This window comes from Bos indicus, chromosome 11 (genome assembly GCF_029378745.1).
Source record: "Bos indicus isolate NIAB-ARS_2022 breed Sahiwal x Tharparkar chromosome 11, NIAB-ARS_B.indTharparkar_mat_pri_1.0, whole genome shotgun sequence".
In the NCBI taxonomy this organism is placed as follows: Eukaryota; Metazoa; Chordata; class Mammalia; order Artiodactyla; family Bovidae; genus Bos; species Bos indicus.
In genome coordinates this window covers 96440874-96453770 of record NC_091770.1, presented here as the reverse complement: position 1 = coordinate 96453770, position 12897 = coordinate 96440874, and the positions used below count along the sequence as shown (strand labels likewise).

Sequence of the window (12897 nt, the reverse complement as noted above, 5' to 3'; positions counted from 1 at the left end):
TCCTGGCCCATGAGGTGGGGATGTGTGGCCTCGGGCTTCCTGAGCCGAGGAGGGAGTGAGCACCCATACGCACCAGAATTCGGCGTGGTGGGCGAGTTGGTCTGGTTGTTCTGCACGGCTGCGGCCACTGCGTGCGCGGCTGTCACGGCTGTCTTTGCAGCATAGAGGTTGGCTTCTTCCTGAAACTTGCCAATATTCTTCTTGTACCTGATTCGTTTGTTGCCAAACCAGTTGGACACCTATAAATCACAAGGACGTGAGTAAGGGGAAGCGAGAGTCAAAGGAGGAAACAAACAAAAATCAAATTTCCGATACTAACTGTAGGACCCCCGGGGGAGACCTTGGGAGACACTTGATTCTAGCCTGTGATCACATCTCGGGGATAAAGAAGAATGGTGCTGAGGCTCACTCACTCTTTTGGCAAACCTCTCAACACTCTTGGAATAAGACCATTTCTTGGAGTTACTAAAATGGTAAATAAAAATATTTAAATATATCAAAAATATTCAGTTGGTGTATACCAATTCATATATAAATGATTAGTCCTCCCCCCATCCCCAAAGGAGCTGAAAAACGAAAGGAAACGTTTGTTAAGTTAGGTAAATAATAAGAAACACTTGTGAAAGAATGACTTGTTCTTTTGGGGTCTGGAACAATTTTGGCATCTGTACAGTAGAATCATGTTTGGTCTGCTGAAAAGAGTAACATCAATTAATAATGGATGAAAAACCCCTTTGTCTCCTGCCTTAGAAGATACTGTACGTCTGCCAAGATGGCTGCTCAAGTTCTGCCAGTTAACATGTGAGAAGGTCACAATGTGAAAACTCAAGCAATTCAATAAGGTCAAATGCAAATACAGAATCAGCAGCTGATTTCATCAGGTGGAATATACTTATTTCTTTTGCAAACTACTTATGATGTCAACCAGCACAAATGGAAGAGATTTCTTAGGAGGAACTTGGCAACAGGCAGATTTCATCACACTTCACTGACAACAAAACTTCAGCCCAAGATGCACTGCTTATAGTTACAATGAGTGTTCAGGCACCTGGGAGCTGAGCTATATAAAGAAGAAGCTAAAACCCACACAGCAATGTATGAATAGGTACCCACTTTGCTATGTAAAAGGCTCTGACCTCTCTCTTGTTAAAGTAACAGTTTAAAAATACTTCTTAATAATTTCTTAATCATCTTTCAAAAGAGCATGCTGCAGTGGTATCAGGCGGAGTGGGTCACAGTTTCATCCTGAATAGTTATTTAGGGACTCTGAGAAAAGGATAAGGAGTGAGTGATATGAGCCCTCCAACCCAATTTATACCAGTGGGCACGCTGGTTGACCATCTCTGCCAAGCCTTTAATTGCTTTGGAAATAGACCTCTCATTCTTCAAACCATGGTGCTCATCCTTCCAGGGAAAGCTAGAGAGCCCCGGCAAGGGAGCCACACGAGGAAGACAATGTTGGGTTGCTGCTGCCCACATGCAGTCCCATCCTGGGGGGTCACTGTGCACACATACGTGCGTGCACACACGCCAGCACATTCGCTGAAGACCTTTACAGTTACCATGAGTGCAGGTTCAGACAGAAACAAGCCAAAACTCGTCGGGAAGCAAATATGCTGCAGTTCAGGGCTTCCTAGCCATTTCTGTTCCACTGTCGTCTCCCTCACCAGCAAGGAAGGATTATGTGTCCCTTCTTTTCTTCAAACAGTGGTGGTAATAGTAACTATTTAACAAGCATCTCCTTTGCACCAAGCATTACACATAGCCTTTTGCACACATTTTCCCAAGTAGCATCTTAACAATCTCAAGGGCTAGGTGGTTGATTGTCATCACACAGGCCTCACACCTGTTCCAAATCTAATGACCTTCTCTCTCTCAACTTGTTTTGCCACTCAGCAGCATCTGACACTTGTAATTATCACCTGTGACATTATGCTTCTGCTTCTCCTTCCCTGATACACTATGGTGTGTGTGTGTGTGTGTGCACATACACACTTTCTCCAAGACTCAAGCTCTTAGCTCTCTTCTTTCTCCTTAAGCAATCTTATCTCTATTAACAATTCTAACTACGGTCTCTGTGAACCAGACTTCCACTTCTATCCCTAACTTCTATGAAGAATTTCAGTTCTTGATTTTTAAGACATTTTCTTATAAATGTTCTGCCACAACCTGCAGCTCAACAGATCTCAAATGGAACTTGGGTGTTCTTTAAACCTGCACCTCCTTCTCTATTTTCTATTTGTGTCATGGCATCTCCACCACCAGCGACATGGTACTCACTTCGAATCTGATTCCACTGTAGGCAGCTCCAATGGATACACAGTTCTTTACTCAGAACTAAGATCTGGTTCCCTTCCAATTCCACGTACGGGCCTTAGTTCCAGTATCTAGGCTGTCACAATATTAGGCTCTCAAACAGACCTGAGGGACCCAACTCCACTCTGCCTTCTTTCAGCCCCAGATGCTTGGGGCAGGTGCTTGGCACAAGAGTGTAGGGCATGCTACTGGGTGGCAGAGTTAGGTAGGTAGGTACACAGGTGATGAAGCGGAACAGGAGCTGTGGAAAGGGCAGAGGTCAGGGAAGACAAATAGGCAGAATTTGGCCACTGACTCACAGTGTAGGCCAGGGGAGAGGGAGAGGGCTGACGTGATGCTAACCTGGGGCCCAGGCCTCCAGGAGGATGGACGCAGATGTTCTGGGAGGGATTTTTGCACCAGGAGAAGGCGGCCTCAGTGACTATGAGATTCATTCCCATACCAGAATTATGTCTCTAAAAATAAAGGTTCTGAATTAAGATTGAAAACAACTCTGGTGGTATTTGTTCTGGTTATGCTTGTTAAAGCAAGTTCTCATAGCCCTTACTTTCACAAGCCTACCCTACCTTTCACAAGCACGTCCTCAGCTCAGAAGGCAGACCTAGAGAGCTGCCATACAAAAACTCCCTTCAATATACAACATCACTCTAGCTTGTCTGATTAAGACTGTCAGGCCTTTGAAAGAGTTAAATATTGAATATATAGTGGAAAGGGAGATATTCCTGGCTGAGAGGGAATTTGGCATTTCTTAAGCATAATTAATGAAAATTCCCCAACTCTGAATTTAGCAACAAAGGCCCATTTTAGAATTCTCTTCTTCTAAACAATTCTCTGTTGGATTCCATACTTTGTAGTTAATATTACCTTGACAATCAGAGAAGCTATAATACATTAATGAAACCTAGCCAGGAAAATCAGATTACAGCTTTATTAACAGTTTCATAATTGAGGAATCTCCATACCATTGAAGGTCTCATCTCCAGATATGTAAGAATCCTGTGTTTATGCATACCCCTGGACCAATCAAACAACAGTCATCACTAATAAAGGTTTATTTAATTCTCATAGTAAAATTTTAATATCACCAGCAGCCTGGGGAAGCTTTAGCAAGTGGATTTGCTTGACATCAGATCGTTTCTATTCTGCTAGTCCCAATACTTCTTAATCTTTAATATCAAGGCAATTAAAATTAATGGCCACTCATCCGAAGCTACTGTGGGCAGTGTTTCCTTGACATCAATTGTTTGATGGGATTACCTAGAGGTTAAACTAACAAGCAAGGTTTAATTGGAAGCAATGAAAGAAGCAGTGATCATACGTTATGTTTAACCTGCATAACCACATCTAAATGAATATCTAGAAATGTTAAACTATTTCTCAAATTAAAATATGCACGTCACATTCTGATATCACAGATTTGGGTATTGCAGCTATCAGCTATTAAGACCACACTGCTGCAACTGGGATCAGTGTAATTAATGTAGAAATCAACACCTAAATTCAGGAGTTTTTTTTTTCACCTTTTAAAGACACCTAAATTCAGGAGTTCTTTTTCACCTTTTAAAAACAGATGGATACAATTAGTTGCAAAAGTCAGCCAGTAGGAAGCACCAAAAGCTACAGAGCACATGCAGGCCCCTCCTACACAGGGCTCACAATGGAGTCAGGCTGTACACACGTGCTGGAAGGAGAGCAGAGCTTACTCTGTCTTTGACCAATGGTCTGTACATTGGTCCCAGAATAGAAACATGGGCAGGAAATTGGTGAAGAGAAAAGGAATATTTTGTCCCATGCTTCTCTTTTGAGCCACATATCAAGGATTCATGACTCTGGACTGTGCAGAAGGTAAAGGGCTGGGCAAGAATTTTAAGATCAATTAAATATGAGAATAAAAACACAAGTACTCTCCTCCTCCTACTGATGTTCATCACTACCAGCTCCCAGGCTGAATGCCTTTGGCAATCAGGGGAATGAGCAGTGAGCATTTTTCAGAGTGTTTATTTTCTGGAGCCCTTTTGCAAGGCCAACAAGTGACTGGAAAAGCTTCTGTTCCCTCTCATTTACTATAGCCATGCATTCCCCCGACTCTATTCACCTGCAGACTGCCAACTGCCTTTAAAAAGTACAATGTTTTCCTTTTAAAAAAATGTTTTATCTAAGTATAGTTGGTTTAGTGTTAATTTCTGCTGAACAGCAAAGTGATTCAGTTATACATTTGTGTGTGTACTAAGTTGCTTCAGTCGTGTCCGACTCTGCGACCCATGGACTGTAGCCCACCAGGCTCCTCTGTCCATGGGATTCTCCAGGCAAGAATACTGGAGTGGGTTGCTGTGCCCTCCTCCAGGGGATCTTCCCGACTGAGGGATTGAACTGGAGTCTCTTATGTCCAGCTGCACTGGCAGGCGGGTTCTTTACCACTCGCGCCACCTGGGAAGCCACATATATATTTGTTCATATTCATTTCTATGATGGTTTATCACAGAATACTGAATATACTTCCCTGTACTATACAGCAGGACCTTGTTGTTTATATATACTAGTTTGCATCTTCTAAACTCAAACTCTCAATCCTTCTTCCCCCAAGCCTTCCTCCCCCTTGACGACCACAAGTCTGTTCTCTTCATCTCTGAGCATGTTTCTGTTTCTTAGATATGTTCATCTGTGTCATATTTTAGACTCCACATATAAGTGATATCATATGGTATTTGTCTTTGACTTACTTCGCTTAGTATGACTATCTCTAGACCCATCCATGTTCCTGCATATGGCATTATTTCATTCTTTCTTATAGCTGAGTAATATTTCAATCTGTGCACCACCACACACACCACATCTTCTTTATCCATTCATCTGTTGATGGACATCTAGTTTGTTTCCATGTCTTAGCTATTGTAAATAGTGAGGCCATAAACCTAAGGGTGCATGTTTCTTTTTGAATTACAGCTTTGTCTGGGTATATGCCTAGAAAAGGGATTGCTAGGTCATATGGTAACTCTATTTTTAGTTTTTTGAGGAACCTCAATACTGTTTTCCATAGTGGCTACACCAATTTACATTCCCACCAATGGTGTAAGAGGATTCTCTTTTTTCCACACCTTCTCCAACATCTGTTATTTATAAGCTTTTTAATCATGGTCATTCTGAGCAGTGTGAGGTGGTACCTCTTTATAGTTTTGATTGGCATGTCTCTAATAATTAGAAACAATGAGCCTCCTTTCATGTGCCTATTGGCCATCTGTATGTCTTCTTTGGAGAAATGTCTGTTTAGGTCTTTTGCCCATTTTTTTATTGGGTTGTTTGTTTTTTTGGTTATGAGTTGTATGAGCTGTTTGTATATTTTGGAAATTAAGCCTTTGTTGGTCATATCATACACTAAAAAGGAAACACTAGAAATGGACTGTAAACAAACAATCCCTTTTAAATCACATCAAAAAATATTTAGGAGTAAACCTGACAAAGGAGGTAAAAGATTTATATGCTAAGAACCACAAACATTAATAAAAGAAACTGAGGATGACTCAAAGATGGAAAGATATTCCATGCTCTTGGATTGGAAGAATTAATATTGTTAAAATGGCCAAACTACCCAAACAATCTATAGATTTAATGTGATTCCTATCAAATTACCCATGACATTTTTCACAGAACTAGAACAAATAATTTGAAAATTTACATGGTACGATAAAAGGCATAGAATTGCCAAAGCAATTCACAGAAAAAAGAACAAAGCAGGAGGCATACCCCTCTCAGACTTCAGATAACACTACAAAGCTATGGTAATCAAAACAGCATGGTACTGGCACAAAAACAGACATATGGATCAATGAAACAGAACAGAAAGCCCAGAAATAAACCCACACACCTATGGACAATTAATCTTTGACCAAGGATGCAAGAACACATAACAGGGAGAAGACAGTCTCTTCAGCAAGTGTTGTTGGGAAAGTTGGACAGCCACATGTAAATCAATGAAATCAGAACACATCCTTACATCGGATACAAAAAGAGACTCAAATGACTTGAAAATTTAAATATAAGACATGATACCATCAGACTCCTAAAAGAGAACATAAGAAAAGCATTCTCTGACATAAATTGTACCAATGCTTTCCTAGGTCAGTCTCCTAGGGCAATAAAAAGAAAAGCAAAAAATAAACAAATGGGATTTAATCAAACTTATAAGCTTTTGTACAGCAAAGGAAACCATAAATGAAAAGATAACCTACGAACTGCAAAAAATTAAAATGTTTTTAAATGTGGAATCTAAAAAAGACAGACTCAAAGAAACAGAGTAGAGTGGAAGTTACCAGGGATTGAGTATAGCTAATAATACTGTATCACATACTTGAATGCTAAAAGAGTATATCCTAAGTGTTCTCACCAGGAAAAACAAATGATAACTATGTCATGGGATGGAGGTGGTGTAGCTAACACTGTGTAGTAATTATTTTGCAATTTTTAAATGTATTGTGTCAATCTGCTACACACTTTGAACAGTGTTATGTTTCAGTTATACCTCAATACAGCTGGGGAGAAAAGTAAAAATGCTTTCCAAATACAGTAACTAAATTCAACTTTTGTATCACTTTTTTACTTTTTTTTTTTTCAAAAATATACCCAGTGCCTTCTACTCACTTAGAATCTTTAAAGATTTAAGATTAATCTTTAATCTTAATTCTCAGATTCACTTAGAATCTTTAACTCTGAGGTAGATACATCAGATGTGGGCAGTATCACATGTTGAATAAATACTTGGGACTTGGTCTGGTTTCAAATCCACACTGTTATTTACTATGAGTGGCCCTGGACAGATTATTTTAGTATTCCTCTCATATACAATGAGAACAATAATAAGAAGGTTAATACATTTCTCATAGAATGTTAGGTACATTAATGGTTTGGGCCCATAGTGATTACCTAATACTATTAATTATCACTGTCACCCATGTTTTATCCACGAAGAATCAAGAGATGCAGACTGTACACAAATGGCCCTAAATCATACAGTGAAGCATGACAAATCCAGATTTCAACCCCATAACTCCCTATCAGTTTTCCCCCCTTTTTTACAATTAACTGTGGTGTATTTATTGAATATGTGTTACAGTCAGTGCTGTACTAGGTGCCATGGGGGAGACAAAAAAATAAACAGGAACTTCTACTTGCCTAGAACTTACAATCTGGTCATAAAAACAATGCTGCATATTCAAATAATTAACAAAAATTGCATGATGGTGATGATAACACACTAAACTACAGAGAACAGACTCTAAAAGGAATCTGGAGGAAGATAAGCCCCAGCAGGTATGGGAAATCAAAGGAGAATTCAAAGGTAAGGTGAAATTTGAACTGGACTTCAGCTTCAATTCAATTCAATAGTATTTCTACTGAGACTCCATATTTCAGAGGTACAAACCTCTAGAAGCCCTGTTCAAAGAAGCCAAAAATATAAGCTGCCTCCATCTACCTGGACCTCTCCAAGATCCCAGAGACTTTTTCTACTTTCTGACTTGACTCCCCTTTCCCTTAATTTCTTAACTTCTCTTTTATAACGAAAGGGGAAGGAGACACCATTCTAAAGGAAAATAGGAAAGGAGAATCAAGGAGTGTTTCTGCAAGGAGTGTTTCTGGAAGAAGTGAGGTCTAACAAGTGAGGAATACTTTCATCGTGGAGAACAAGGGAGCCGAGAGAGAGCGAGAAGCCATGGGTACCAGGGTGAAGCACCTGACGGACCAGCAGCCTCTGGCTAAGAAACAGGAGAGGAGAGAGTGCTCCAGACCAGGGAAAGCCTGAAGAGGAGCTCTGCTGGTGCTCTCATCACCCACACCACCCCAGGGCTCACTAAGTGGAAGGGAGACTGAGATTGCGGGGAACAGTTCCTGTGAGACCACCTGAAGCCAGGTGAGGCAGCCTTTTGTCTAGGCGCCTATCCCATATTAGTAGTCTGCACACCTTTTCTTGGAATACTGCCAAAAAAAAGGTGAAAAATCAGGTACTTGCTCGTACATTTTTTTCTCCTTTGTACATTTTTTAAGTTGGCATCTACAATTTTTCATTATGAGCTTACAGTTATAAACAATGTTATTTTAGTATGCCATAAATGTTGACATTTTAAAATAAAACTGTAACACTGTTCTTTAAAATGCATCCAACCAAATATAAATAGAAAATTGATACCCACTATCCATTTTAAAAACATATAAACTTGTTTTTCTTTAATAGTCAAAATTTTTGTGTTCTCTTTTGTTTTTGGAACTGTATTTCCATTTCATTTCCCTCCCATATTATACTAATGCAATATACTTTTATGTTTTACAAGTAATATATGGAAATTGAATATTTTAAACTCTTTTTTATTTCCTGTAATTATAAGGCTCTACATGCTTAACATGTTCTGGATTAAGCTATCAGTACACTGAATCTAAAATTAATCAAAGCAATACAAATACTTATTTTGATAAATAATACTTACTTTGACCATCAAAAGTAAGGTTTTATCACACATTCATTTATTTTTTTAATAGCTGAAAAAAACCCACTTTATTGTTAAAAATTCTATCTTTATCAGCATTGAAATTCCCCCTTATGAAGTCAGAGTTCTTCAGAGGGGAACATTGGTTAGATTCTGATTCACTAACTTATTTGTAAACCACTGAATACTTTGAACACATTTTTCAATTCAGAATCAACACATGTATTAAGCAGAAGGGTGCTGGATTATAAAGTGCTGACTGAAGGAGGTTTGGTTATCACCAATATTTCACACAATCCTTTGTTGAGCACCAGAAAGGGTCTCACACTCTGGGGCAATGAGTGGGAGTACCTATTTCATAAAGTGGGAAAAGAACAGGTGGAAAGGGGAAGAGGAAAAAGGACAACCACATGAACTTCCACCCTAGCAGCTTTCTGAGGCAAGTGGGTTTTGGGAAGGAGTATGTATATATACTGGAGAAGGCAATGGCACCCACCTCCAGTACTCTTGCCTGGAAAATCCCATGGACAGGGGAGCCTGGTGGGCTACAGTCCATGGGGTCACTAAGAGTCAGACACGACTGAGCAACTTCACTTTCACTTTTCACTTTCATGCATTGGAGAAGGAAAGGGCAATCCACTCCAGTGTTTTTGCCTGGAGAATCCCAGGGACGGGGGAGCCTGGTGGGCTGCCGTCTATGGGGTCGCACAGAGTCAGACACGACTGAAGCAATTTAGCAGCAGCAGCAGCAGCAGCATGTATATATACATTTATATATATATACATACACACACACATATATACACACACACACACACAAAGGAAAGCTGACCAGTGAAACCCTTTTAAAACCATGCATGCCCTTGTACCCTCTGGAAAACCTTCACCTACTCTGTGAAGCATGTGCACCCGCGTTTAAGACTGCTGCCTCAAGTGAGCAGGCACACTCTGTTTGCATTAACTTCTTTTATTTATTTATTTATCTTACTTAGTTAGTTTATTTTTCGGCTGCACGGTGCAGTATGCGGGATCCTAGTTCCTCAACCAGGGAGAGAACCCATATTCCCAACAGTGGAAGCCTGGAGTCCCAACCACAGGACCACCAGGAAAGCCCCACGGATGCACTAATTTCTCTGTGTGAGGACATGTGGAAGTCCCTTGGACAGGATGCATCCAGGGAAGACCTTGAGCTGTAAAAACAAAGCTCACTCAGGCAGTCACTTAGATGTGTCACAGTGACCTTTCAGAGCTCAACAAAGAACAAATTTGTTAGCATCAGGAAATCAAAAACATTTAAAGAAATAAACTGAGAGCAGTAGACACATTTTACTTATTATTTAGCATAGCCTTTCTGTAAAGTAAGCCAGCAAATATGGATAGACATATGTTTGGATTCAGCATTACTTAGAATTTATCTTGAGTAAATATTTAGAGATACATATGAAAGAGATTTGTTACAGTCTTACTTAAAGTAGTAAAAAGAGAGGAGATATTAATTTATAGCACATCTGTATAATGGAATATGATCACTGATTAAACATGTTGAAGACAAATATTTATTGACATGGGGTTACTATTCACAATGTATTGTAAAGAGGAGGAAAGGGCTTTTTCTTCCTTCTCATAGAGAATAAGAATTTGAGGTGGGGTAAAAATACACATAGACATACATAGGTGTGTACATGCAAACATACACATACATGTATGCATACAAAAAGTACTAGGACACGTGTCTTTTATCGTTTGGAATGGGTTTACAAGTAAATTCTAATTTTGTGTTTTTCTATGTGTTTTCAAATATTCAAATTGATTTCAGATGAGTAATTTCTGATATTTTTTTTTTCATTAGAAAAAAAGACTTTCAAAAAACATGCACTTTTCAATGAAAACTGTAACCAATCTTCTTTTTTAAAAAAAGTCACTTAGAAGTCATTTAATAATCCTGAAGAGTGTAACTGCCAGGCACTGTGCTGGCTCACACAGCTACAGGACTCAACAATCCCATTCCTGTATTCTATCTGAAGGATGGGGTTGGCAGGTCTGAGAATTCCTGAAATAATTAAAATCAGATACTTTGTAATTCTCAAACCACTAAAGTTCCCCAGATTGCTTTGCCTTTAAGAAAAATGTCATTCAAATTTAAAAAGCTAGACCATCTAAAATGTCTCTATAGTCACTGAAAGCCAATTTATTAATTAGCATTAATTGTACCTTACATTTCAAATTCTATCACTCCATTTATTTACCATTTTAATAACAATGTTAAATAAAAGAGAAAAAATATTACTTAATGACTTAATCTTCAATAGGGAGAAGTACAGAACTTTAGAGTTCATCCTCAGTTTGGCTTCCTTAAAGACTTAAGGGAGAGAATCAGCACTTGTTTGGAAAAAGCAGCTGACACCAAAACATAATTACTGAGATTAGCAAACTGAAAGTTTATGAAGCACAGATCTTAGAAAAATTTGCCATTGTGTTTCCAATGTTTACTTGTGATGCATACTTTATGTACTGTGCCTAATTAAATGCAACAGATTATGAAATGTTGAAAGGCCAAGTCGTGTATAATGGAACATGTAGCTTATTTACACTGTAAACAATTTTACCTCTAATAAATAGTTTCTCTCTAATCAATATGTTTTCATCCCCATTATGTGGTTCGATTTGAAATGAGGGATGGAAGCCAGATCCTGTTCAATTTTTAAAGTTAATGGTGTTAATAAACTAAATCTCATTCCATTCCTCTCCTTCCCAAGGGCACACAACCAGTAAAGTTTATAAAAAGACAGAAAGCCTGGACACACTGTAGATGACCACACGTGTGCATTCCCTTGAGAACCCAGAGGGCGCCTGAGAGCTGACAGACCTGTGTGTGAATCCCTGCTCTGTAATTTCCTAGCTGTGTCACCTTCGTGCAGTCACATCATCTAAGTTCTCCTTTCCTGGTCTACAAGATGGGGTAATGATGCCTGTTCCCCATAGGGCTGCCTTGAACGCTAAATGAGATAATATGTTAAAAGGCACAGGATTGCGCCTGGGATGTGCTAGGCACCAGGTAAGTGTTAGCTCTTCCTGTTCTTAAAACAAACAAGCAACAAGAGCAACAACAAAAAACCCTCTGCAGGTCACACTTCCTCTTGTCACAAGGTCAGGTCACCCTTTCTGGAGAGTTCTGGATTCTGAGAGACCCTGTCTCTGCCCCCAGTACTGGCAGGGTCCTGGCAGTGGAGACTAGGGAGCAGTGAGCGAAGGGGAAAGGGGCTGCTCCCTTGTACACCTGAGCGTGATAAGCCTTCTCCCAGGAAGGTGACATCTGACCAAGAGCTCCTGTCCGCCACGTCTGTGGGGCGTGGTTCCACACAAACTGACAGCTCTATCCTGGCCTCCCGGTCCCTCCGTTGCTCCTGTCCCAACACAGCCACTTGCCAGACAAGACAGTGGACCTGGAATTTGTAGGAAACCTGGGTTTGGATCCTACCTGTACCTATATTTTAACAGCAGCCATTTATGGAGAGCTCATTTAAAGCCAGTCATTTTACCAGGAATTTTACATTATTATCTCATGTAGTACCACAAAGACCCAGTTTAACTGATGTGAAAACTGAAGTCAGAGAGTTTATCTAGCTTGCCTGAGGGCCACAGCTTTTCCTGTGCTTTTCCCGCTATACCTTGTGTAATAAGACTTGCTTTTCCTTAATATTCTTCATAAAACAAAAAGAATTCTTTCAATTTTTATTTTCTATTATATTAAGTGGTTAGGGCTACCAAAGCAGGGAATCCCATGGAGGCTATAGAGGAACCTATTCAATTGTACACCTACCTGACACATTTTTAATTTTTTTAATGAGAGAAATAATTTTTTCTCTCAAATATTCAGCCTACTTTTTCAGTGTAAAATATTTCATTTCCTTTACGGTTAAAATGTGAGCTAGCCCAAGAATCCAGACCATTTCATTTTCTTTTTAGAAAGTAAGTTCCAAACTCTGAACAACTGACTTGAAAACCAGCTTTTGGAAACACAATTCACTTCTAATGGGAGAACTGAACAAACAGAAATTCTGTTTCCATAGTATCTGAAATAATTTAAAACAGATGCACTTGTCAAGTA

General features: G+C 39.5%; 1 protein-coding gene across 6 annotated transcripts in view; it reads right to left on the bottom strand.

Annotated features, from left to right (window-relative positions):
* The window catches only part of PBX3 (PBX homeobox 3), a 226307-nt gene that overhangs the window by 6601 nt on the left and 206809 nt on the right, over positions 1-12897 (bottom strand). For all 6 annotated transcript variants that reach the window (XM_070799240.1, XM_070799244.1, XM_070799241.1 and 3 more), the window contains one exon: positions 74-239. In XM_070799240.1, the coding sequence (XP_070655341.1) occupies positions 74-239 (166 nt within the window). The remainder of the gene's footprint in view (positions 1-73; positions 240-12897) is intronic.